The following is a 25,123-nucleotide window of genomic DNA, read 5'->3' as shown; positions in this document are numbered from 1 at the left end:
GGATATGTGCTATCACCACAAAAATGATAACTACGTGAGGTTATTATGCATTTGTTAATTAGCTAGATTTAACCATTCCTTAATGTATTGATATTCTTCAGAACATCATGTTGTACATGATAAAAACATACAATGTTATCTGTCAATTTAAAAATAAACAGTAAAAAATAATTAAAAATATAAGTATAATCTTATGAACTTATTCCTTTGGTTAAAGTGGAGCTCTATAGGGCAAACTTAATCTCTCCGTAAACAAGTCTCTATTACCTTATCCGGGTGATAAAGGCCCTTCACCCAAAGAGCTAATGAGATGTTCAAAGAGAGTTAAAATAATTTAAATTGGAAACAGCTTAAATACTGAAAAGGTTATTCAGTGGCCTGCAAAAAAATTGTGCTTTAAATTAGCAGCTTAAAGTCATATCAAAATGCAAAAGTTATGATGAAGATTATCTGAACATATAGAGGCATACTACTTTCAGAAAATATATACTTAAAGTTTTGATTTTGAAAACATCTGCCTTGTATATAAAAAAATTCACGAGGCTTAAGAAATTTTCTTTACTGATCACTAAATTTAGAGGGCCATTCCAAACAACGGAAAGAGTTACTGCAACGTATGCAGAGGACAGCTTCTTCATGGAGAGGAGCTGCATTTGTTCTTTTGAAATTTCTGGAACAAGCCGTCTACTTGCATATTCATTCAGTTTTTAAAATAAGCACTGTTATGCTGGGTATTAGTTTTAGAGAAAATGTTGCTTTTAAATATTTATTTGAAACTAAGATTATTTGCAGCGTTCTAAGGTCATGAGTTAAAATAATAACTATGAAAGACATCTTTTTGGAGTATTCTAATGTGTTACTTACATACTCATTCTTTAGTCTCTTTGAATTACTTTTCTTTTAAGAGCGGTTTTCAAATGACAGTGCGTATTGGAATCAATGTCAGTGTTACAATGCAGATTCCTAGATTTTATTTCCAGGTATTATAATTCAGAAGATCTGGGAATCTGTCTTTTTAAATACCACCCCATGTGATGTTGATGCAGGAGGTCTGTGGATGACCCTTTAACAAACATGACTTTTTAGACCATGTAAATAGATATGTGAAAATATTGACATACAACAAGATGAATACATATTTTGAAACAATTCTGTTGTACTGAATCTCCTGGTAATTGAAAGGATATTTGTGAAAAGAACTTTGTAAACTTTAAAGTACCATTCTTATAGTTGGTCATTCTTTTTTTTTTTTTAACTTTTATTTTAGGTTCAGGGGTCTATATGCAAGATTTTATACAGGTAAATTCGTGTAACAGGGTTTTGTTGTACAGATTATTTCATCATCTAGATACTAAGCTTAGTATCCAATAGTTACTTTTTCTGATCCTCTCCCTCCTCCCACCCTCCACCCTCAACAGGCCGCAGTGTGTTGTTCCCCTCTTTGTGCCCATGTGTTCTCATCATTTAGCTCCCACTTATAAGTGAGAACGTGTAATATTTGGCTTTCTGTTCCTGTGTTGGTTTGCTAAGGAGGATGACCTCCAGCTCCATCCATGTTCCTATAAAGGACATAATTTTATTCTTTTCTATGGCTGCACAGTATTCCTTTGTGTATATGTGTCACATTTTCTTTATCCAGTCTACCATTAGTAGACACTTAGGTTCATTTCATGTCTTTGCTATTGTAAATAGTGCTGCAATGAACATACACCTGCATGTGTCTTTATGGTAGAACGAATTATATTCCTTTGGGTATATATCCAGTAATGGGATTGCTGAGTTGAATGGTAGTTCAGTTTTTAGCTCTTTAAGGAATCTCCACACTGCTTTCCACAGTGGTTGAACCAATTTACACTCCCACCAACAGTGTATAACCATTCTCTTTTCTGCAGTCTTTCCAGCATCTGTTATTTTTTGACTTTTTAATAATAGTCATTCTGACTGGCGTGAGATGCTATCTTATTTTGGTTTTGATTTGCATTTCTCTAATGATCATTGATATTGCACTTTTTCCGTATGCTTGTTGGCTGCATGTATGTCTTCTCTTAAAAGATATTTGTTCATGTTCTTTGCTCACTTTTTAATGTTTTTTTTTCTTGTAAATTTATTTAAGTTTCTTATAGATGCTGGATAATAGACCTTTGTCAAATGTGTAGTTTGAAGATATTTCCCCCTATTCTGTAGATTGCCTATTTACTCTGTTGATAGTTTCTTTTGCTGTTCAGAAGCTCTTAAATTTAACTAAATCTCATTTTCCAGTTTTTGCTGTTGCAATTGCTTTTGGTTTCTTCATCATGAAATCTTTACCAGTTCTTATGTCCAGAATGGTATTGCCTAGGTTGTCTTCCAGGGTTTTTATAGTTTGGGCTTTTACATTGAAGTCTTTAATCCATCATGAGTTGATTTTTTTATACGACGTAAGGAAGGTTTTCAGTTTCAATCTTTTCTGCATATGGTTAATGATTTATCTCAGCACCATTTATTGAATAGGGAGTCCTTTTTCCATTGCTTGTTTTGATCAGCTTTGTTGAAGATCAGATGGTTGTAACTGTGTGGACTTACTTCTGGTCTCTCTATTCTGCCCCATTGGTATGTGTGTCTGTTTTTGTACCAGTACCATGCTGTTTTGGTTACTGTAGCCTTGTAGTATAGTTTGAAGTTGGATAGCATGACGCCTTCAGCTTTGTTCTTTTTGGTTAGGATTGCTTTGGCTATTCAGGCTGTTTTATTGGTTCCATATGAATTTTAAAATAGTTTTTTCTAGTTCTGTAAAGAATATCAATGGTAGTTTTATAGAAATGGCATTGGATGTATATGTTGCTTTGGGCAGTATGGCCATTTTAATGATATTAGTTCTTCGCATCTGTAAGCATAGAATATTTAGAATATTTTCATTTGTTTGTGTCATCTCTATTTCTTTGAGCAGTGTTTTATAATTCTCATTGTAGAGATCTTTCGCCTCCCTGGTTAGCTGTATTCCTAGGTATTTTATTCTTTTGGTGGCCATTGTGGAGGGATTGTCTTCCTTATTTGGGTCTCAAGTTGGTTATTATTGGTGTGTAGGAATGGTACTAATTTTTGTACATTGATTTTGTATCTTGCAAATTTGCTGAAGTTGTTTGTCAGGTTAAGGAGCTTTTGGGTCGAGACTGTGGAGTTTCTAGATATATAATCATGTCATCAACCAGCAGGGATTGTTTGATTTCCTCTTTTTCTATTTGGATGCCCTTTCTTTCTTTCTTTTCCCTGATTGTACTGTTCCAGACTTTCAGTGCATGTTATATAGGAGTGGTGAGAGAGTCATCCTTGTCTTGTGCCAGTTTTCAAGGGAAACTCTTCCTGCTTTTCCCCATTCAGTATAATAGCCTTTGTGGGTTTGTCATAGATCACTCTTATTATTTTGAGGTATGTTGCTTCAATGCCTACTTCATGAAGAGCTCTTAACATGAAGGGGTGTTGAATTTTATTGAAAGCGTTTTCTGCATCTGTTGAGATAATCATGTGATTTTTGTATTTTGTTCTGTTTATGTGATGAATTGCATTTGTTGATTTGTGTATGTTGAACCAACTTTGCACCCTGGGGATGAAGTCTACTTGATGGTGGTGGATAAGCTTTTGATTTGCTGCTGGATTTGGTTTGCAAGTATTTTTTGAAGATTTTTGTATCAGTATTCATCAAGGATATTGGCCTAAAGTTTTATTTTTTTGTCGTATGTCTGCCAGGATTTGGTATCAGGATGATGCTGACCTCATAGAATGAGGTAGGGAGGAGTCCCTCCTCCTCAATTTTTAAAATAGTGTCAGTAGGAATGGTACCAGCTCTTGTTTGTACACCTAGTAGAATTCAGCTGGGAATAGTGTGGTCCTGGGCTTTTTTTTGGATGGTAGGCTACTTATTACTGATTCCATTTCAGAGCTCATTATTGATCTCTCCAGGGAATCTCTTTCTTCCACCTTCAGTCTTGGGAGGGTGTATGCGTCCAGGAGTTTATCCATTTCTTCTAGGTTTTCTAGTTCATGTGCATAGAGGTGTTCATAGTAGCCTCTGAGAGTTATTTGTATTTCTGTGGGGTCAGTGGTAAATCCCCTTTATCATTTCTGATTATATGTATTTGGATCTTCTCTCTTTTCTTCATAATTAGTCATTCTTATAATATTGATTGTAATTGTGTCTTGAAGGCAGCTGGTTGTGATCACGTGTTAAACTCCAGTGCCAAGATAGACAAATGTGGAGTGTGTGGTGGGGACAACTCTTCATGCAAGACAATAACAGGTGTCTTCAACAGTTCTCATTATGGTAAGTTGTGTATTTGTTTCTAGTTTTCCCTTTTATTTAGTATAATAATGGAGTCTGTAAAGAATGTGTAATAGTAATCCTTTGTTACTGTTTTGTCCTACTCTATGCCATTAGTCCAAAATGATTGTTAAGGAAAAATTTCCTAAATATAAAAAAATTAAATACTGTATTAGACCAGGTGTATCCTTGATTAATGAATTCACCTGCCCCAGGCAAATCTGATTCTTAAAAATGTATTAGGTGCATTTATTAGAGTAAATTCAGTGCTGTTTGACTGTGATGTGTGATATGTGAATAATCCTCCCATAATGAAATGCTTTCTTTCCCTATAACCTAAAATGTATATATTTGTGATTTTTTTCCAGGAAACTTGCTTTCAAATATTTTCATTACTTGAATCACTTTCTTTTTTTGGTATGACTTGGCCTGTTACACTTCTTATTAATAGTACATAGAAAATGTTGATTGAAGGTGAAGGATGAAACCATTAACTTAAATATTTTTCTGAATTAAATGTTTCAGAATTATTGTCACATTTGATTTTCCAGGCAGTATCTCAATCACATATTGGCCATGATTTAATTTTTCTCCAAAAAATCATGAGGATATGTAAGATATTTTCCATTGTAATGTTTTCTGGGCAAGATTTTTTGTTTTTATGATAATAAAAGCAGATCTTTAAAACCTTCTTTGCAAATTAAATTTATTTCTTACAACCTTATTTATTCATTTATTTATTTAGAGACAGGGTGTTACTCTGTTGGCCAGGCCGGAGTACAGTGGCACAATCATAGTTCATTGCAACTCTGAACTCCTGGGCTCCAGCAGTCTTTCCACCTCCTCATCCCCAGTACCTAGAACTACAGGTGCTCACCACCATGCCTAGTTAATTCGTGTGTGTGTGTAGAGATGGGTCTCAATGTGTTGCTAGGTTGGTCTAAACTCCTAGCTTCAAGGGATCCTCCCATCTCAGCCTCCCAAAGTCCTGAAATTACAGGCATGAACCACCACACCTAGCCTATTTTTTTTTAACAAGATTTTTTTTTTTTTGAGACGGTGTCTCGCTCTGTCGCCCAGGCTGGAGTGCAGTGGCCGGATCTCAGCTCACTGCAAGCTCCGCCTCCCGGGTTTACGCCATTCTCTTGCCTCAGCCTGTAGCTGGGACTACAGGCGCCCACCAGTGCGCCCGGCTAATCTTTTGTATTTTTTAGTAGAGACGGGGTTTCACCATGGTAGCCAGGATGGTCTCGATCTCCTGACCTCGTGATCCGCCCGTCTCAAGATATTATTTTGAATTAAATCAATTAACAAAGATTTTGAAGTATCATAATACCTAATATTGGCAAGGATGTACATAACCAGGCACTCTCAAACATTCCTGGAAGGAGTTTGTCTTTGTACCCTTTGACCTGTCAATTCCATTCACCTTTGTCTTCTGTGTTTTCTTCTACATCTTGTAGTTAAAATTGCATTGTAGAATTTTTCCAGCGTTAGCTGTCACTGTGGGATCACTGTTGCTATATTCAAGACATCAGAAAATATCTGTCAGTGAAGTGAGAGCAGTTTATCAACAAAGGCCACGCTGTGGCCACTTTATGGGTGCAGATCTTGACAAAACGATTCTCAAGTTCTAGCCTATTTTTTGCAGTCTTATCATTCAGCTTTAAATTGTGTTCATGTGTGTTCAAATTGTTACTTACTTCCATTAAAACAGTATAATTTAAAACTTAATATTTATGTTTTCATGTATGTGTAAAACAGTACGTTTTATACTCTGATATTTATGAATCTCGGTTACTCGATGATTTGATATATGATTTTTCTAGTTATTTCTTGAGAGCCACACACATTTGATTCCCTTATATAATGCATGGCACATACTTATTACAGTCTGTATTTACTGAAAAATGTTTTTTCTAGGATAAAGCCACATGAACCAAATTAAGATCAAATATATAATCTTGTGAAAATTGTACTGTGCATTTAATCAGTTTGCAAATAGAACAACGTGTTAAACTTATTTGCAAGGTCTGATTAGCATTTGTCACATTTCTGCCCCCTGGTGGTAGCCTTCATCTTATTACTTTTGCAATGCCTTTGGCTTGCTTTCTTGAAAAAAATATAATAAACAGTAAAGACATAAATAGTAAAAGTAGTTGGTGAGAATATTTTATAGTGAAAAGGTGGTTAATTAAAATATTCTTGTAGGTCAATAACCTACAACCAGTATGCATATAGTGTATACCGAATCATGAAACTATTTACCATCTTACACTGAAAATGTGATGCCTTAGATATAAATAAGGCTGCTCTAAAACACATGCAAGATAGTCTGACATTAGGGCTGTAAATTTAAACTCTTTTTAAACTGTCTTCTTAAGTTAATTCCATATTTATCAAAGGTAGTGTATGAGAAAAATTACTTCTTTTACTCATTAAATATGGGGAAATCCTAATAAATAAGGAAAAGGAAAAACTTAGAGTAATATCCTTAGAGTATAACTAACTGTATATTTAAAAACCTGAGTATTTGGACAACTATGGAATGTGTTTTTAGTTTCATGAAAACGTTTTTTCTTAATATATGTTAGATAAAATGTTTCCTCTTTTGAACAGCGCCAATGTTGCCGAATTTGGCCTCATAAAATGGAAATACTACATTCGTTTCACTTGAGTAAACTTTTTACTTTTCTCATAACAAGTTTATTAGTATTCTTGTAAAAATAATGTAAAATTTGGGGAATAGATAAAGGGGTTCCTGCTTATACTATAAACTAAAAGCTCAAGAAAAACTTGAGCTTTAAACTTTTTCTTGTTTATGATTTTTCAATAATGAAACTGAAAAATTTTATTATTTTGCTATTTACTGAGGCTATGTGAACATATCATAGCAATGACCAATTATTTTAATATCTCCTGGACTTATGAATTATATTTGAAATCCTCTATTTTTTCCCAGTATAAAATACAAAAGCATTAACTAAGCTTAAAAGTGAATATGTGAACTAAGTGTCTCAGGAGCTAAAATACTAGCTTTATTCCATTCTATATTAAGAATATTAGAAGTAGGAAAAGATTAGGAAAAGTTAAGAATCTTAAACTCTGTTTCTAGACAACAACCACTTTTTCTCAATCTTCAGCAATTTGTGTAATGTACTGACTCAAAAGGAATAACCACTGTGTAATTTTGTAAAGACACAACAAAATTAGGTCTGACTATGGTATTCATATTTTTCATTCATTCAGCAGTAATAACCTCTGGGTCATCTGCTTTTTGTGAAATTTAACATATGTAAAATTATATTGCAGGTTATAATGTTGTTGTAAAGATTCCTGCAGGAGCAACAAACATTGACATTCGTCAGTACAGCTATTCTGGACAACCAGATGACAGTTACCTTGGTAAACATTTCTCATAAACAACAGCCAGTATGTGGCTCTTTGCAATTTCATGGATGTCTGTAGTTTATGTAAATTTTTGGAAGGCAACAAGAGTCCCTTTAGCAAACATGCAATTTCATTTCATACTGAGCTTAGGGCTCCCTATACATATGTTCTTAAGCAGTCCAAAATGTATTACTTAAAAAAAAAAAAATGAAATTCTGAACAATAATTTGTCTTCAGTTTTTTTCTCATGTGAATAGTTTAGATAACCAGAAGTTATATTCAATTAGTTGCATGTGTATTTAGAATAAAATACTCTTCTATCATTTTGTTTAACATTAGTTATAGAATTCTTTGGGGTTAAGTGTTTTAAATAGTTTTCTTAATTTTTTTTTCTTTTTTTTTACTATGTAGCTAAAGTATTTAAATACAGGTTTTTAAAAGCTCTTGTATTTAAAAAAGTCAGAAAAAGAACTGTGGTTTCACGTTTTTATATGTTAATGAATATAGTCACAATATATTGTCTGTTAGCTATTTCTAAAGTATAAACTTAATTTATGTTATTTATTTTTAGAAATTAGCTTTCAGGCTTAAAGAATTTCACTTTAGACACAAATATGAAAAGGATGCTTTAAAAATCGTTTCCTTCTGCCTTAGAAATATCTTAATAGTGAGTTATCTATAATTCACCAAGCTGGAGTAGGTAGGTAATGGTGCAGAGCTGATATTGAGAAAGCATCTGCTGTACATTAATAAGATGTGGACTATTGACTCAAATAATTAACCTGTGTAACTGGCAATCTGAATCTATAATGAACAGCCTATCTCAGGAATTGCATTTGGAACTATAAAGTCAAATGTAAAGGGAATAACTCCTTAATGGGTACAAGGTTTCCTTTTGGGGTGAACAGGTTTTGGAACTAGATAGAGGTGATGGTTGTACGTCATTGTGAATACACTAAATGCCATTGAATTGTTCATTTAACGATGGTTAATTTTGTATCAGTTTCACCTTAATAAAAAATGCAAAATATTTTATTAAAATCAAGTGTAAATAGTTAGAATTATTAGCCTTTTACATTTAGTTGGAATTCTTTTCCTCATGCTAAAAATATTACTTCAGTACGTATACATAGATATATGCTACCATATTGGAAATAAATAATTTAATAGGTATCACTTAGATTCCAAATGTAGACAAATATATCGATCTGGGATTGGATCACAGGTTCTTCTCAACTTTAAAAATTAGAAATGTTGGCCGTGCATGGTGGTTCACGCCTGTAATCCCAGCACTTTGGGAGGTCAAGGCGGGCGGATTACCTGAGGTCAGGAGTTCGAGACCAGCCTGACCAACATGGCAAAACACCGTCTCTACTAAAAGTACAAAAATTAGCTGGGCATGGTGGCAGGTGCCTGTAATCCCAGCTACTCGGGAGGTTGAGGCAGGAGAATCGCTTGAATCAGGGGGTGGAGGTTGCAGTGAGCTGATATTGTGCCATTACACTCCAGCCTGGGCAACAAGAGCAAAACTCTGTCTCAAAAAAAAAAAAGAAAGGAAAAAAAAAGAAAGAAATGCTCACCAATAAAGTATCAGTATACTTTTTGAGAGAATTACAAATGGAAATATCAAAGTCTAGGTCGAAGTGAGTAAAATAGACGTGTGATGTCAATAGAAGGAATTTTTAAAACATTTATATTTATGAAGTTTGGTAACTAAAAGTAGTGAAATGTGTAGTTTTTTTTTTTTTTTTCCTAAGCCAGTAAGGTTTTGTTTATTTCCCTTAGGTTTAACAGAACCAATAATCCCTTAAATAGACCTAGCCACATCTGATAAAGCACAGATTCTTAAATAGAGGAATTTCTATGTCACAGACTAAATATAGAACTTTGTTTGTTCCTCACTGAATTCAGTGTAATTCATAAAGACAGTTATACTAGTCTACATATACACAGAAATACCAAATTTATTTTACAATAATCCCTTAAATACTGCTTTTTCAGAGGGGTGTTGTATTTATATTAGAAAGTTTAGCCATAGATAATTGTGTGCTTTCGGTGAGGTTTCCTGGAATGCCAAACAAATGTTTTCCGAAAAGGTTATTCTTCCACTGAAAAGTATAACTTAAGTAAAGCAAGCAAAAAAGTATTTGATTAATATGGGGGTTCTTGTAGTGTAAAATTTTAGATATTACACATCCTCTTGAAAATTAAAAATAAATAGCACAGTACTTTACAATTCACACACCTACAAACATTTTTCAAACTTGATCTTGACTAAAAGACTGAAATAGAAATTTTTATTATTTCTATTAGGCAGTTTAGGAAACTGAGTATGAGGTTTATCCAAGATTACACAGACATTAATTGCAACAACTTAAACTTAAATCCATTGTTTTAACTCTACATTCATTTCTTTTTACTACTGCATGATTGTGGGTGACATGTAATTTTATATTTAAAAAATAGCATTTCTAATACATACTATATAATTGTCTATTTGTATATATAACATATAAATAATTACAAACATATACATATTCTATAGGCATATATTAATGTCTGTCACTGGGAAAAAGAGAACAAGAAGGGAACATGAACAGAGAGGGAAATAGGAGTATTATTCTGAAAAGCAGACATCCACGTATGTATTAACAGGGATACAGGGCTTTTCTATGAAAGATCTAGACGTTTGTATAGAGAATGGCATAGTCATTGCATGGTCTCCTAGAATGTTGACCCTAGAGTTTTAAAGCTTTGTACCTTTTTTCTAAGATAGGCATAAATGGAATGATGCAGCAGTCTGGCTGTTCCTTCTTTCCCTACCATTGATGACCAGGATGATTGAACTAATCCGTCTGCTGGGGTCATGACTTCTTTCTGCTTTCCCACTTCTTGTTCTGAAGCTACATGCCTCATGAAAGACGATGACCATCTGAGATATAAACGTATAGAGTGAACTTATTTTAATATCTTTGGCTGATGTGCTAAAGTTACCCAACTTATTGATAAAATCCCACATTATAGTAAAATAAAGTTTATTTCCTCAACATTAATTTACATTTGCATTCTTTAATTTCAAAAAAAGTTTGAACTTTAAAAGTTAAACAAGTCCAGGCTCGGTTGCTCACGCCTGTAATCCTAGCACTTGAGAGGCCGAGGCGGGTGGATCACTTGAGGTCAGGAGTTCGAGACCAGCCTGGCCAACAAGGCGAAAACCCGTCTCTACTAAAAATACAAAAATTAGCTGGGCGTGGTGGTGCATGCCTGTAATCCCAGCTACTCGGGAGGCTGAGGCAGGAGAACTGCTTGACCCCAAGAGGTGGAGGTTGCAGTGAGCCGATATCGTGCCACTGCACTCCAGCCTGGGAGACAGAGCAAGACTCCATCTCAAAAAAAAAAGAAAAAAAAAAGAAAAAAAAAGTTAAACAAGTATTTTCTGTATTGTTGATTGGTGTTACTATTTCATTATTCTTTTACAGCATTATCTGACGCTGAAGGGAATTTTCTTTTCAATGGAAATTTTGTTCTAAGTAGATCAAAGAAAGAAGTCAATGTGCAAGGAACAAGAACTGTTATTGAATACAGTGGATCAAACAACTCAGTTGAAAGAATTAATAGTACTAATCGACAAGAGAAAGAACTTATTTTGCAGGTAAATTCTCAGTCATCAATAATAACACTTAAATTTAATTATATTAGTAAACTGCTGGTTAAGTGCTTAACGTTATCAAATATAAAATGATATCTTAAGAATATTTTTTATGAATTAATTGTACGTTCTTTTGTATTCTTATTGAGGTGTTATGTGTGGGTAATTTATACAACCCTGATGTACGTTATTCCTTCAATATCCCTTTGGAAGAGTGGAGCGAGCTGTTCACATGGGACCCCTATGGACCATGGGAAGGCTGTACCAAAATGTGTCAAGGTACGCTGGCATTCAATAAAGGACAAAAGATTGACTGCATTCTGTCATCATTTTGTGTACTTTTGAGTCTTTGCTGCCTATGGACTCCTCCCCACTGTCCATACACATATCCCACACTGACATATAAAGGTTTTCAATCTTGTTTTCCTTTCTACTTTTTTCACTAATTCTTTCTGTTTCTTACACTTAACAGCATTATTTAATGTTACTCTTTTCACCCTTCTCTGTCTGTTACTGTTCTCTTACTTTCCCATTCTCGTTCTCTTTTTCACAGCCACAGAAAGTTTCTCTAACTTATATATATCCTGCTTCCTGGTGAAATAGCTGCGTTTTCTTCCACTCATCTCCACACAGTCTTTCTCAACAACCTGGCTTCCTCTTTTATTGTTGAGATAGCAAACATTCTTTCATCTTTTTATTTTCTTTCCCTGACCACTAGAAAGTATAATTGTGTAGATGGCATGAAAAATGGAAAGAAATAGAGTGAGAAAAGGAGCAGAGTAGGAACAGCAGGGCAATTTGTAGTAGGGGAAAAAAGTGGGAAGACTAGAGTCTGCAGTCTGTAATTATGAATATTTAATTGTGTAATATTATGTTCAATGCAGTAAGTATTTATTGAGGGAATACATTCAGATTATCCCAATTCTGCATTCAGGTTTTATTCTAGTGCTTGAAACAGGTGCATGAATATATATGTTAATTTATTAATAAAATGGTAAATACAGTACTATAGATATGCACAGTGTGGACCTCAGAAAAGGTGGAGGGAACAGTTTTTGAGGAGATTGAAGCTGATGAGAGAGAATTTTGTGTAGAATGGAAGAAAAGTTTTCATGAAGAATAGAGAAACAGTTTGGGAATTAGGGCATGAGTGGGTCAGGGCAAAGGAAGCTCAGAACCATGTGGAGATGAGCTTATCATAGAAAGCACGCAGCCAGAGCCAATGACAAAAGATGGTGAGAATGTAAAGAACAGTCTACCATCTGACCTGGCGAGGTGCCAAAGGAACTGTGGTGCCCTATTCAAGAAGAGGCACAATCTTGGTCCTGTGGCATCTAGACAGTGCTTCCCAGAATGAATTCATGGGAACAATTGTTCCTGTTTTAGCAGTGTCTCAGTGGAGAGATACAAGGATATGATGTGAGATAGACTGGTATAAATGCTAGAGTAGAAAACACAGAGCTTCGGTTAACATAGAAGGAAGAATTTATTTTGACAGAAAGGTCCTGCATATGCTTTTAGAAGAGAATTGGAATTTGGGAAGCTGGGATCAGCATTTCAACTTGAGTGGGTAAACTCGTCTGTGACCATGGATATAGGGAGTTAGAAGGAGAAATTCCAGCAACAGGAGAATGAAAGAACATTTTAAAATGCGGTGAACACACCAAGAATAACAAGATTCAAAATGGAAGTTTGGACAAATGTGGTGAGAGATGATTTGGGAGTCCGAAGCAGGAGAGTTCTCTTAAACAATCACGTGCAGGGGAAAAGCAACTTATTTCTTTTACCACATAGTGAACTATGATTATGTTCCCTTTTTTTGTGTAATTTTTTTAGTTTCTCTAAAGTTAAATTCCCTCCATTTTGTTTGTTTCTGTGTACTGAAAGGTATCGGTCCTTAAACTTTTTGTCAGAACTACACATTTTGTCTTAATATTTTCAAGCATATTATAGAATCTATCAATTTGATTTTTCCTTCACTTTTTCTTTACCTCTGGCTACTGTGGCCCTCTTTTCTTTAATTTGTTCATGTTGCTTTTTAGGCTTGTTTAATGCCTGTCATCTTGAGATGTCCCTTCATTATTGTCCTGGGAATTCTCTTTGGTATTCTGTGTTAGATTCCCTATTTTCTAAATCCTATCAATCCATCTTTTTGATTTACTTCTTTCATTGGGTGGAACACATTCCTCAGTATTTTCTTCAGAAGAAAAGTAGATTTTTGAGACCTTTCATATCTGAAAATGGCATAACTATATTCTCATGCTCCATCAGTAGTTCAACTGGTATAAATAGAGATTGTTTTTCTTTAGAATTTTGAAAGCCTTGTTTTCTGGCTTGTTTTCCAATTTCCTGTGCTTGTACATGGCATGTTGTATTCTGGAAGTTTTGTGGATCCTCTCTTTAATTCTAGTGGTATGAAATTCCAGGACAATGTGCATTGATTTGGGTTTTTTTCCCATCTATTTTTCTAGGTAATTAAGATGCCATTCCAATTTAGAAATATAAATCTTTGTCTTGATAAATTTTATCATGTTCTTAGATTACTTCCTCACATTAACTTTTCTCTTTTATCTTTGGGAAACTAGTATTATTTGGGTGTTCACATTCCTAAACTGCTATTAATTTTCTAATTTATTCTCTCAATTTCGTTGTTTTCTTAATGTTTCTTCTCATAACATCTTGCTTTGGTTTTATGAATGTACTGCCTTCTATCATATCTCTGAGTGTATTAATCATAGTCCTTAAGTTTTCTTCTGCTCCCTCACTTACACGTGTTTCATCCTAGTTCTATTTTGTTTTTGTTTATTTTACCTTTTTCTTGTGTGTTAGAGGCTTTCCTAAAATGTCTACTGATCTTGTGCTGTTTGTTCATATTTTAAAAGTACTAAAATTCTGATTGAAAGTCCTCTGTGGGTCACACAAGTTAACTAGAAGTTTCATTATAGAGTAACTTGGTCATTAAGTAGCCCTCTCTTATGTCATTGGAGAGAAGTCTCAAATGTTATTGTCAGTTGATCTTTTTTCTTGAGTTCAACAGTCCTGCAAGAGAGGAATTCTCTCATCTTCTGATTGTCATGAGGGTGCTGCGGGATAACAGAAGTTGGCATGGTGCCAGCAGGAGATTGCGAGCTGAATGGGCTGGGATCACATCATTAAGTGTAGGGAACTTTACTTAGCCACCTTGTTTCAGTAGAGTGTGTTCCCACCTTTTCTCAGCTGTGTCTTATGCCCTCAAATTTACTTTTTCTAGAGCTATGCTGTGCAATATGGTAGCCAGTAGTCACATGTGGCTAATCTATTGAAATGTGCTATAAGTGTTAACTACATATTAAATCTGGAAGTCTTAGAATGAAAAAAGAATGTAAAATATATTATTAATAATTTTATATTGATATGTTCAAATGATCATATTTTATATATTTGGGGCTAAACATGAAGGTTACAAAAATTAATTTAGCTGTTTTTTTTTTTAACGTGACTACTAGAAAATATAAAGTTCCAGATGTGATTCACATTCTGCTTTCATTGAACAGTGCTGCTCTCAACGAGGAAGCTAGTAGTCTAACCGTTCTTTTTAAATAATTTTCAATTAATTCTTTACTATTTCAGGCCTACCCCTCACACATTCACTCTGTCAGAGGAACCTGCTATTTTCCATTCCTGGGCCTTTCTTGGGTTCTGTGTCATGAATGATTTGTTTGTGATTTACTTTCCCACTTTGCAGGCTTAGGTTTCATCTTCCTTGGTTCTGTTAAATAGTTATTTCCATCTACTTTTCATATTCAAAATTTCCTTTTCTTGCTGTTTCTTTTTTCTTTTCTTTTTTTGTTCTTTTAGATTTGTGCCTTTTCAGAATTTCTCGTAGTTATTTCAAAAGATATTTAGGAAGGAGCAAAGATAACATATATGATCATGTTTAGTTAAGTGGAAGCACAAAGTTGAACTTTGATAAAACAGAAATTTGTTCATGTCACTGACTGCTTAAACTCTTTACTGTCTCCTTATTGCAGAAAGCATAAAGTTCAAATGAGTCTGGTCAGTTATGACTGCTTCTCTTAGTTTGCTTTTGCTGTAGTTATCCTGCATACAAACAACCACCAAATCTTAATGGCTTGGAACAATAAAGGTTTATTTATTGCTCATATCATGTTTTGGCTGCTAATTTGCTATGGCTCTACTCCAAGTTGGTATCTGTGTCCATGTTTTTTTTTTTTTTTCAATAGACTTTATTTTTTTAGAGAAGTTATAGGTTTACTGAAAAATTGAGTAGAAAGTACAGAAAGGTTGCATATTTATCCATCTTCCCTCTGCCATTCTCCACACTCTTCTATTATTAACATCTTGCATTAGTGTGGCACATTTGTGCAATTGATGAGCCAATTTTGATGCATTATTATTAACTAAACTCCATAGTTTACATTAGAGTTTACTATTTGTGTTGAAAATTCTCTGGGTTTGACAAATGTATAATGGCATGTATTCACCAATATAATATCATACATAGTAGTTTCACTGCCCTAAAAATCTCTTGTGCTTCATCTATTTATTCTTCCTTCCTTCCCCCACAACCAGTGACAAACACTGATCTTTTTGTCATCTATGCCTTTTTCTTTCATGTTTCCAGGCAGAAAGATCAGTTCTATCTGGGAAATGATGTTCTGGAGGCAGAGGGAAAAAGGAAAGAGAGCTGGGTGGGACTGGAATAGGTCATATTCCTTTTCAGTCAGTTGATAAAAAGCCTGATGCCGATGGACAGGAAAGAGTTCTTCTCCTACAGGAAGCTACTGTAACATTGTAGCAATAGAGATGTGTAATCCTCTTGCAGGGAAAGGGGAGTAGCTGAGGTAGCTGATGGATGACAGTACTATAGTGTACTGTATAGCAACAGCATTGTCCTCAGCTACTCAATTATTCACCAACAACCACTCTATCCCACTGTAGTGAATTTCTTTTTATTCCAATGCCTGTCCCATCTTCTGTACATCTCTTCATTAAGCAGACTCCTCAGTCATTCAGGATTCAGCTTACTTATTATAAAAAGCCATTCCTCACTAGATTAATATACTGGTATATCCTGTATGTTGTATTGGAAATTTTTACTTGCTTAGCTGGCTCCTTTAAGCTATTAGCAGAATTGCATAATTATGGAACATCTAACTGTGAATTTTTCTTTCGTTTTTTATTTTCATTTGACTTTGGCCAAGGTCTTCAGCGAAGAAAAATAACTTGCATACATAAGAGTGATCATAGTGTTGTGTCTGATCAAAAATGTGACCAATTGCCACTTCCATCATTTGTTACTCAAAGTTGCAATACAGACTGTGAACTAAGGTAAAAGAGAAATAATATGTAATATAACCAGATTAATAAGTGAGCTAAGATTAAAATGTCTAACACAGTGACTGACACAGAGTGGACATATAATTATTACTCATCATCTGCCCTGCCATGAAAAAATTTCAGGCTCACTAATTTATAGTAAAACTCAGTACATAATTGATTTGAATTTTCATTCATAGTGTTTTCTGAATACCAGTATATAGGCCTCAACATTTTGTGTAGAAAAAGGTTGCAATGTTGTCTGTAAATAAATACAAGTAAATTGTAATCGGATGATTTAAAGGTCTGAAACAGTAAATTTTGTAGCATGATTCGTTATTTTCCACTGAATTAATGAACCAGTAAACTTCTGAAGTTTGGGAATTGGAGAAATCAAATTGATTGATTTCCTTGATATTCTATCAGTATTTTGTCCATTAAACTTCAGGGAAATTGATCCTAGATCATGACAGGAAGTTTATACTTCTAATTTAAATTTCTTGTTATTTGGGTTTTGTGTGTGTATGTGTGTGTGTGTGTGTGCGTGATTTATCTTGGAGTGACATGGTATACAATGAGTCCATCTATCATATTTATACATTTATTTTCAGCATTGTAGCAGGTACCTTTTAACATTCAGGTATGGCCAGAACCTCTTTCACTTGATGAGAATTTCTATATATTTATGATGATGTTTGACGACACAGCAAAAGCACAGTAGTAGAACTGCCTGTGTAAGTTGAATCCACTACAGAGTAGTAAAAGGAAGCACAGTGAAATTCTTGAAATGCAATTAGGGATGAAAATGAATTTCGTGAATTCTGTGCTTTGTTATTCAGGTGCCCTCACATTGATGAATGCTAGACTACAATTGGGATAATTTGGCTATAACTAACATTTTTACTTGTGGAAAACATGTTTTCCTTGGAAACATGTCTAAATATAGATTACATGAATTAATGAGAAAGTGTGGTGTACTTTACAAAAACTAGTTAACTTTTTAAATGCTTCATTTTTATCGATGTAGTCAAATTCCTAGACATTCCCTGGTCATAAAATCAAAATACTTATAGAGGGATTGCATAGGGAGAAACTACCTGATTGGGAGTCAGATATATGCAGTTATTGTCTTAAATCTGCTGCTAAGTAATTGGGTAATCATGATCTAAACCAGTTGTTTTCAAAGGTTTTTGAGGAAGCCTGGGGTTCCTTGGATGCACCTCCAAAGCTGCCACTAAATGCTGGCATGAGGTCAGTAGTATAATGCTGGCTTCCTGGTGATTTGTCCATCAACTCTTAGAATTTTAAAAACTGAATGCATGAGTGTCTTTGAACCTGTTTTTAATTATGTAATATACCTCCTAAGTATAATAACATCTTTTTTCAAGGTGGCATGTTACTGGCAAAAGTGAATGTTCAACCCAATGTGGTCAAGGATATAGAACCTTGGACATCCATTGCATGAAGTATTCCATTCATAAAGGACAGACTGTTCAAGTGGATGACCACTACTGTGGTGACCAACTTAAACCTCCTACCCGAGAACTATGCCGTGGTAACTGTGTCTTCACAAGATGGCATTTTTCAGAATGGTCTCAGGTACAATAAAAATGATTGCTTAAAAAATGTTGCCCCTTTTTTTCTAATTACATATTTATGTTACTCTAAAGTACAGTTTTGTTGAAAATCTGATTTTTTTCCATTAGTTACCACTTTTTTTTTTTTTAAATCAGTGTTCCAGGAGTTGTGGAGGAGGGGAAAGGTCTCGAGAATCTTATTGTATGAATAACTTTGGCCATCGTCTTGCTGACAATGAATGCGAAGAACTGTCCCGAGTGACGAGAGAGAATTGCAATGAATTTTCCTGTCCCAGTTGGGCTGCTAGTGAATGGAGCGAGGTACATTAAACACATGAGGTTTGGAACTATTAAAATATGGTGTTAGTACAGCTTTGTAATCTAAGACTTTACAAAATTTAAAAGTGCTTAAATTTATTTCATCATTTTGTAAATAACTATTATCAAGGCAATCAGAAATTTACAAGACAGACCAGGCACACAGTGCCTCATGCCTGTAATACCAACACTTTGGGAAGCTGAGGTGGGAAGATTGCTTGAGCTCAGATGTTCGAGACCAGCCTGAGCAGCATAGTGAAACTTAGTTGGGTGTGGTGACACACACCTGTGGTCCCAGCTACTCGGGAGGCTAAGGTGGGAGGACTCAGCTACTCAGGAGGCTAAGGTGGGAGGATTGCTTGAGTCTGGGAGATGGAGGTATCAGTGAGCAGAGACTGCAGTAAGCTGAGATTGGCCACTGCACTCCAGCATGGGTGACAGCGTGAGACTCTGTCTCAAAAAAAAAAAAAAAAAAAGAAATGTACAAGATAGTTTGTCATTATACTATTTACAATATCTGACTAGCAATAACACTAACTGACATTTAATCTATAAGCCTTTGCATAAGAAAGTGCCAGGGTCCACAGCAGCCTGGGATGAATACTTATTCTAAGGTTAGTTTTGCACCTTTGTTTCTAGGATAAATGGATGTTTCAGTGGGAATTATCAGCAGAAGTTAGGGGCAGGCTGATTTTACCCAGTGAATATTTCTGGAGCAGTGAGGGAAAATGCATTTGGGAATGGTTTTTCAACTGTATTTTCCTATGCAAATTGATCGTTGCATCATTTTAAGGCATTTGTGTTGACTAATGCTACAAATAAACAATGATCAGTTGTATTCTTACAGTGCCTTGTTACATGTGGTAAAGGAATAAAGCAGCGGCAGGTATGGTGTCAGCTGAATGAAGATCACTTGAGTGATGGCTTCTGTAACTCAAGTACCAAACCTGAATCTCTGAGTCCATGTGAACTTCATACATGTGCTTCCTGGCAAGTAGGACCATGGGGTCCTGTGAGTATATGATACGGGTTTTTCTAATTTGATCTATCTTTACAGAATAACACAAAAGTTGTGTTATATTTACTCCTCCCTTAGTGGGTGCAATGGAATTTGGCTTGATTTATTAAAAAAACAACAACCCTGAAATGTGAACCTTTATGTGTAACATGTTGACAGTACTGCTAATTTTGCTGTAATAAATATTTCAGCTTTGCTTTTGAACTCCCTTTTGTTAACCAAAATGCTACAGACTTTATGCTTTTATCAGCTTTATTTAGATTATAAATATTTTCATCTCTGTGTCTGCATTGATATCTTTATTGTTTTTAGGATAGGCATTGTTTAGATGTTTTGCTGAACAGGCAGCTAGGAGTCTGCAGGATGAGCAATGATCAGGCTGGATGAGGATGGAGTAGCTTATTATTCTGCAGAGGTTGCCACAATTGACAGGAAGCCTTCTCTCATTTTCCCTTTAACTTTATCATATGCTGTTCCTTCTTTGTCTCTTTAAAATTTACTTAGTATATTAAATGACATGCAAACACTAGGTGGTGTTTGAAAAGTATTTAGTTTCCTTAAATCATATTGACTGTTTCTAAAATATCAGGCCTCTATTTATATTTTTATATGACAACTTTTTAGGATACATTAATTGTTGTACAGTTTGGTTAACTTCAATATTTGATTGTCATTTACTAAATTTGAATAAATATGCATATTTATTGACTTTGCTCTTTTTAAGTCTTAAATCTGAAATAAAGGACTGATAAAAAGATTATTGGAAGTATATTATTAACAGGATATTCGTTAAGAAAATAGAAGTTTATGTAACTTTTGGAAAACAATGTTTTTTAAATATCTATTTATATTCTTCTTTCAGTGCACAACCACATGTGGACATGGGTATCAGATGCGAGATGTTAAATGTGTCAATGAGCTAGTTAGTGCAGTGTTAGAAGACACAGAATGCCATGAAGCTAGTCGCCCCAGCGACAGACAGGTAAAAAGAATCATGGTTTACAAACAAAAAGATTTACGAGACAGAAAGATTGTTGATGTGTTAAAATTATTTCTTTACTTATTTTTTTCCACTTAAACTTGTATGCCTTAAAAACGTGTATGTGAGAGAGAGAGGGAAAAAAAATAGAATTTGTTGTTCTTGTTTTTGCCAGCTTTGTAGCTTTATTAATGAAATTTTTTTTTTTACTCCTTATCTGCTGAGGGCTCACTCATTTAACTTGTGAACTTCAATTCTTTGAACTGAAGAAGGAGTATATCTATTATTATAAATATCGTGAACTCCTAAAGTATATTGTGCTTTTTAAGGCAGAGTTCTGTGTCCATTCAGAATGTTTCAGCTGAGCAGTATTTTTAAAGGACTGATGCTCTTTTCCTTTTCAGCCATCAGACAGAATGGTCCAAACTTTAGGATTCAGTCATTATCCACTACGGACACTTGACAATACTGTAGTTAGTGCTTTTGAAGATGAAAACATTCATATTACCAATTTGTAATTTAGTATAGAACTGTTCTTGAGACATACAGAAGAAATGAAGTATTAGATTTTATACAAATCAGTCATTACTTAATGTTTTACGATATCCATTTTTCTTCTGAACAGAACTGTGTACTTACACCTTGCCCATTTATTTCTAAACTTAAGACCACTTCATTACCAACTGCTCTCATAGAAAAGATGGCACAATGGCGACATGGTTCTTGGACCCCAGTAAGTGAATTTCTTTAATAGATACAGTGTTTCTATTATGGAGGCTTTTAGACATCAACAAAATGGTTGCTAGAGATTTCACAAATTAATGTATACATTTATTCTCAGGTATTTTGATGGTATCGAAGAAGTATAGGGTTTAGAATTAGGAATTAATGGCTAAGTTCTTTGCCTTTCAAGAACTCTGTGTCTCTGTACAAAGAAATTGAAGTTTTCTGAGTCTATTTTCTTTTTTTTTTATTATTATTATACTATAAGTTCTAGGGTACATGTGCCATGTTGGTGTGCTGCACCCATCAACTCGTCAGCACCCATCAACTCGTCATTTACATCAGGTATAACTCCCAATGCCTTCCCTCCCTCCTTCCCCCTCCCCACAATAGGCCCCGGTGTGTGATGTTCCCCTTCTTGTGTCCAAGTGATCTCATTGTTCAATTCCCACCTATGAGTGAGAACATGCAATCTTTGGTTTTCTGTTCTTGCAGTAGTTTGCTGAGAATGATGGTTTCCAGCTGCACCCATGTCCCTACAAAGGACACAAACTCATCCTTTTTTATGGCTGCATAGTATTCCATGGTGTATATGTGCCACATTTTCTTAATCCAGTCTGTCACTGATGGATATTTGGGTTGATTCCAAGTCTTTGCTATTGTGAATAGCGCCACAGTAAACATACGTGTGCATGTGTCTTTATAGCAGCATGATTTATAATCCTTTGGGTATATACCCAGTAATGGGATGGCTGGGTCATACAGTATTTCTAGTTCTAGATCCTTGAGAAATCGCCATACTGTTTTCCACAATGGTTGAACAAGGTTACATTCCCATCAAGAGTGTAAAAGTGTTCCTATTTCTCCACATCCTCTCCAGCACCTGTTGTTTCCTGACTTTTTAATGGTCACCATTCTAACTGGTGTGAGATGGTATCTCATTGTGGTTTTGATTTGCATTTCTCTGATGGTCAGTAATGATGAGCATTTTTTCATGTGTCTGTTGACTGTATGAATGTCTTCTTTTGAGAAATGTCTGTTCATATTCTTTGCCCACTTTTTGATAGGGTTGTTTGTTTTTTTCTTGTACATTTGTTTGAGTTCTTTATAGGTTCTGGATATTAGCCCTTTGTCAGATGAGTGGATTGCAAAAATTTTCTCCCATTCTGTAGGCTGTGTGTTCACTCTGATGGTAGTTTCTTTTGCTGTGCAGAAGCTCTTTAGTTTAATTAGATCCCATTTGTCAATTTTGGCTTTTGTTGCCGTTGCTTTTGGTGTTTTAGACATGAAGTCCTTGCCCGTGCCTATGTCCTGAATGATATTACCTAGGTTTTCTTCTAGGGTTTTTATGGTATTAGGTCTAACATTTAAGTCTCTAATCCATCTTGAATTAATTTTCGTATAAGAAGTAAGGAAAGGATCCAGTTTCAGCTTTCCACTTATGGCTAGCCAATTTTCCCAGCACCATTTCTTAAATAGGGAATCCTTTCCCCATTTCTTGTTTCTCTCAGGTTTGTCAAAGATCAGATGGTTGTAGATGTGTGGTATTATTTCTGAGGACTCTGTTCTGTTCCATTGGTGTATATCTCTGTTTTGGTACCAGTACCGTGCTGTTTTGGTTACTGTAGCCTTGTAGTATAGTTTGAAGTCAGGTAGCGTGATGCCTCCAGCTTTGTTCTTTTGACTTAGGGTTGTCTTGGCAATGTGGGCTCTTTTTTGGTTCCATATGAACTTTATAAGCAGTTTTTTCCAATTCTGTGAAGAAAGTCATTGGCAGGTTGATGGGGATGGCATTGAATTTATAAATTACCTTGGGCTGTATGGCCATTTTCTCAATATTGATTCTTCCTATCCAAGAGCATGGTATGTTCTTCCATTTGTTTGTGTCCTCTTTTATTTCACTGAGCAGTGGTTTGTAGTTCTCCTTGAAGAGGTCCTTTACATCCCTTGTAAGTTGGATTCCTAGGTATTTTATTCTCTTTGAAGCTATTGTGAATGGGAGTTCATTTATGATTTGGCTCTCTGTTTTTCTGTTACTGGTGTATAAGAATGCTTGTGATTTTTGCACATTGATTTTGTATCCTGAGACTTCACTGAAGTTGCTTATCAGCTTAAGGAGATTTTGGGCTGAGATGATGGGGTTTTCTAAATATACAATCATGTCATCTGCAAACGGACAATTTGACTTCTTCTTTTCCTAACTGAGTACCCTTGATTTCTTTCTCTTGCCTGATTGCCCTAGCCAGAACTTCCAACACTATGTTGAATAGGAGTGGTGAGAGAGGGCATCCCTGTCTTGTGCCAGTTTTCAAAGGGAATGATTCCAGTTTTTGCCCATTCAGTATGATATTGGCTGTGGGTTTGTCATAAATGGCTCTTATTATTTTGAGATACGTTCCATCAATACTGAATTTATTGAGAGTTTTTAGCATGTGGGCTGTTGAATTTTGTCAAAAGCCTTTTCTGCATCTATTGAGATAATCATGTGGTTTTTGTCTTTGGTTCTGTTTATATGCTGGATTACATTTATTGATTTGCGTATGTTGAGCCAGCCTTGCATCCCAGGGATGAAGCCCACTTGATCATTGTGGATAAGCTTTTAGATGTGTTGCTGAATTCGGCTTGCCAGTATTTTATTAAGGATTTTTGCATCGATGTTCCTCAGGGATATTGGTCTAAAATTCTCTTTTTTTGTTGTGTCTCTGCCAGGCTTTGGTATCAGGATGATGTTGGCCTCCTAAAATGAGTTAGGGAGGATTGCCTCCTTTTCTATTGATTGGAATAGTTTCAGAAGGAATGGTGCCAGCTCCTACTTGTACCTCTGGTAGAATTCGACTGAATCTGTCTGGTCCTGGACTCTTTTTGGTTGGTAGGCTATTAATTATTTCGTCAATTTCAGAGCCTGCTATTGGTCTATTCAGGGATTCAACTTCTTCCTGGTTTAGTCTTGGAAGAGTGTAAATGTCCAGGAAATTATCCATTTCTTTTAGGTTTTCTAATTTATTTGCATAGAGGTGTTTATAGCATTCTCTGATGGTAGTTTGTATTTCTGTGGGGTCTGTGGTGATATCCCCTTTATCATTTTTTATTGCGTCTATTTGATTCTTCTCTCTTTTCTTCTTTATTAGTCTTGCTAGTGTTCTGTCAATTTTGTTGATCTTTTCAAAAAACCAACTCCTGGATTCATTGATTTTTTGGAGGGTTTTTTTCTGTCTGTCTCCTTCAGTTCTACTCTGATCTTAGTTATTTCTTGCCTTCTGCTAGCTTTTGAATGTGTTTGCTCTTGCTTCTCTAGTTCTTTTAATTGTGATGTTAGAGTGTCAATTTTAGATCTTTCCAGCTTTCTCTTGTAGGCATTTAGTGCTATAAATTTCCCTCTACACACTGCTTTAAATGTGTCCCAGAGATTCTGGTATGTTGTATCTTTGTTCTCAGTGGTTTCAAAGAACATCTTTATTTCTGCCTTCATTTCGTTATGTACCCAGTAGTCATTCAGGAGTAAGTTGTTCAGTTTCCATGTAGTTGAGCGGTTTTGATTGAGTTTCTTAGTCCTGAGTTCTAGTTTGATTGCACTGTGGTCTGAGAGACAGTTTGTTATAATTTCTGTTCTTTTCTATTTGGTGAGGAGTACTTTACTTCCAACTATGTGGTCAATTTTGGAATAAGTGTGATGTGGTGCTGAGAAGAATGTATATTCTGTTGATTTGGGGTGGAGAGTTCTGTAGATGTCTATTAGGTCTGCTTGGTGCAGAGTTGAGTTCAATTCCTGCATATTCTTGTTAACTTTCTGTCTCGTTGATCTGTCTAATGTTGACAGTGGGGTGTTGATGTCTCCCATTATTATTGTATGGGAGTC

At 35.2% G+C, this 25,123-nt stretch overlaps 1 protein-coding gene across 2 annotated transcripts in view; it reads left to right on the top strand.

Moving 5' to 3' along the window:
• ADAMTS20 (ADAM metallopeptidase with thrombospondin type 1 motif 20) overlaps positions 1–25,123 on the top strand; it is a 208,650-nt gene that overhangs the window by 96,793 nt on the left and 86,734 nt on the right. For both annotated transcript variants that reach the window (XM_045365086.2, XM_074005906.1), the window contains 10 exons: positions 4,180–4,297; positions 7,607–7,699; positions 11,164–11,336; positions 11,483–11,612; positions 16,538–16,664; positions 18,041–18,251; positions 18,386–18,550; positions 19,395–19,559; positions 20,428–20,547; positions 21,170–21,277. In XM_045365086.2, coding sequence (XP_045221021.2) covers positions 4,180–4,297; positions 7,607–7,699; positions 11,164–11,336; positions 11,483–11,612; positions 16,538–16,664; positions 18,041–18,251; positions 18,386–18,550; positions 19,395–19,559; positions 20,428–20,547; positions 21,170–21,277 — 1,410 coding nt within the window. The remainder of the gene's footprint in view (positions 1–4,179; positions 4,298–7,606; positions 7,700–11,163; positions 11,337–11,482; positions 11,613–16,537; positions 16,665–18,040; positions 18,252–18,385; positions 18,551–19,394; positions 19,560–20,427; positions 20,548–21,169; positions 21,278–25,123) is intronic.

This window comes from Macaca fascicularis, chromosome 11 (assembly GCF_037993035.2).
Source record: "Macaca fascicularis isolate 582-1 chromosome 11, T2T-MFA8v1.1".
Lineage (NCBI taxonomy): Eukaryota > Metazoa > Chordata > Mammalia > Primates > Cercopithecidae > Macaca > Macaca fascicularis.
This window is presented reverse-complemented; position numbering and strand designations above follow the sequence as displayed.